The sequence below is a fragment of the Athene cunicularia genome, unplaced genomic scaffold (assembly GCF_003259725.1).
Source record: "Athene cunicularia isolate RWA unplaced genomic scaffold, athCun1 SCF_47, whole genome shotgun sequence".
NCBI classification, from domain to species: Eukaryota; Metazoa; Chordata; class Aves; order Strigiformes; family Strigidae; genus Athene; species Athene cunicularia.
Genome location: NW_020799476.1, coordinates 1 through 2640, shown reverse-complemented (window position 1 = coordinate 2640; position 2640 = coordinate 1). Strand labels below are relative to the sequence as shown.

The following is a 2640-nucleotide window of genomic DNA, read 5'->3' as shown; positions in this document are numbered from 1 at the left end:
ATAAGAGACAGTGGTTGGGTGCTGTGTGTGTGTCCATGTCCCCCCCCTCTCGACACACAGCCTCCTGGGCTCTGGTGGGAGCCACTCACTAGCCCCCCCACCCCACTCCCCCCAATTCTGCAAAGTGGCTCGGGGAGCCCAGGGCCAATGCTGGTCCCCTGGCAGGTCGCACCTGTCCTTCACCTGGGCACGGAGCCCCTCAGGGTGATCAGCACCCCCGCGCGCAGCCCTGGGCTTGGGGGGGTGGGGGGAGAGGCTGCAGTTCTGCCCACCAAGCCCTGGAACGGTGCAGGGGAGGCCCCCCCCCCGGCTCTCCCCAAGGCAGCACCGAGCTCAGGGAACAATGGGTCAGCGCATCAGAGGGCACAGGAGGAGATGGAGCAGCGAAAAAAGTTTTTATTCCACCCAAGGTGCATGTCCTGCTCTCCCCAGCGTGAGTGTGCGGCTGCTGGAGGCTGGAACACACACACCCCCGCCACGGTCCCACACAGCCAGAAATCTGTGAGATGAGGGCGGCCACGGCCTCTGCTGGTTTGGCACAGGGAGGGGCAGTGGGTCTAGGGGACAAAACCGGAGCCCCCAACCCCGCTGCAGGGCCGGGAAGGAGGTAGGAGCCAGCCCTGCACCCACACCTGCAGAAGACACCTCTTCCGTGTCCCCAAAGGCAAGGCTGGAGGGGCTGAGGGCAGAGCCAGGGGGGGCTGCAGGGTCCCCGAGCAGTGCAGTGACTGTCCCCACAGGCTGTGGGGGCAGGGGCTGGGCCGCCCCTGGGCTACCGGTGCCGGTGCTCCAGCAAAGCCTCAAAGTCCGGGGAACACACCAGCTTGTGCTTCACATGGCCCAGGACGATCATCTCACCCGTCCGGTTGTCCCCGATACCGACAGACACCAGCTCCTTTGTCCAGAGGGGAAAAAAAATGCCTGTGAGCAGCCCCCTCCCACTGGAAACTCTGTGAGCGTGGTGGGAGAAGGGCCGAGGTCCCTGCCCAGGAGATGTGCCCCTCCCGGACACAAGAGCAGGATCCTTCCCCACCACAACACGCTGCCCACTCACTGGGGGCCAGCACGAGCCCATCAGGGACTATCTTGGGTCCCCAGTTCCCCCCCCCCGCCACCACATACCTGCAGGAAGGAGCAGGGGGTCCCCATGGTCACATCCAGGGTCACCTTGCCCAGCACCAGCTGTACCTTCCCCGACTTGCGGATGAGCAGTTTCCCCACCTGCCCCTCGGGGAGGTCGGCCAGGGTACAGATATTCTCCGCCTGCTTCGCCTCCTGCCGAGGGACACCGCGGGATTTGGAGGGTGGGGGGACACACACACATCCCCACGCTGTCCCCCGTTCCCCTCCACACTCAGCCCTCACCTGGCTCTTCTCTTGCTTCACCACCACCATCTGTCCCTCCTCGTTTTGCAGCTCCGTTTTGATGGGTTTGGTGTCCTGGGTGGGCGGCTGCCCAGGCAGCGTGTCGGGCAGCTGCAGGAAGAGCAGCTCCTCCTCCGCCGACAAGCTCAGGCGCTGCAGCAGCTCGGCCACCGAGACATCCCGGGGAAAACCGGGGGGGCCCTTGGTTTGCGCCGGCTTGGCTGGAGGATCCTCATCACATGGTTCTTCTTTTACTGGTGAGAAGCATTGGGGTGGGCATGGAGAGGGTGGACAGCCCCCCCCCAGCCCCTCCCCACTGGGATCCTCACCCACCCCAGCACACCTTTCACTGCCGGCGGGTCCAGCTCCATCTTCTCCTCCTTGGGGACAGGCAGCCAGGACTGGGAGTCCTCCTGCTCTGTCACCTCCTCCTTGAAGAGCCAGCCCGAGTGGGCCAGCGGCAGCTGCACCGGCTTGTTACGGATGTCGTTCTTCAGCCCCGGGTCATCAAGGAACTGCGGGGACGAGAGAGGGGGACGCTCAGTGCCGGCCTGGTGGCACCCACCAAAACCACCCCCCGCCCTGGCCTCACTCACATCGTCCTTCTGCAGCATCCGTAGGATTTGCTTCGTCTCCTCGTCCGTCTCCCTCTTCTCCTTCTTGATGTTGATGATGTGGGAAGGGCCGAAGTCCGACACATCCACTGACTTGTCCCAGCAGCCTGTTGGGGAGAGGGGAGCAGCCCGGGGGTGAGCCCTGACTCAGGCAGGACAGCCCCAAGACGCCCCCCGCAATGGGGAAAGGGGGTGGGGGGGCAGCTCCCGTTACCTCTCCTCTTCATCATTTCAGCAGGGCCCTGCTCAAAGATGGAGTGGGACTGGATAACCTCGGGCCGGCCCCGGCCCCGGCCGTGCCCATCGCGCTGCCGGTCCCGGTCCCGCTCCTTCTTCTCCTTCTTGACGGTGACGTCCTCTCTGGGCCTGGGGAGTGGGGAGGTGGCCTGTCCCTCTCACCCCTGTCCCCTGCCACCCTCACCACTGTCCCCTTCCGCTCTCATCTGTGTCCCCCTCACCACTGTCCCCCCGGCCCTGTCCCACTCACTCCCATCCCCTTCACCCCTGTCCCCTGCCACCCTCACCCCTGTCCCCTTCACACTTGACACCTTCACCCCTGTCCCCTGCCACCCCCTGGGCAGCGAGTTCCCTTCTCACACCATGTTTTGCCGCCCCCAAGACCCCAACGTGCAGGTACCCACTGGCAAAACCGCTTCCACAC

At 64.9% G+C, this 2640-nt stretch overlaps 1 protein-coding gene across 1 annotated transcript; it reads right to left on the bottom strand.

Annotated features, from left to right (window-relative positions):
* Positions 1-388: 388 nt before the first annotated feature.
* On the bottom strand, positions 389-2365 carry POLR3D (RNA polymerase III subunit D; the record flags this gene model as incomplete). Its single annotated transcript, XM_026867464.1, has 6 exons — positions 389-895; positions 1123-1275; positions 1366-1619; positions 1709-1880; positions 1962-2086; positions 2194-2365. Coding segments are annotated over 6 exons (999 nt in total), but the record flags the coding sequence as incomplete, so codon positions are not given.
* Positions 2366-2640: the final 275 nt, after the last annotated feature.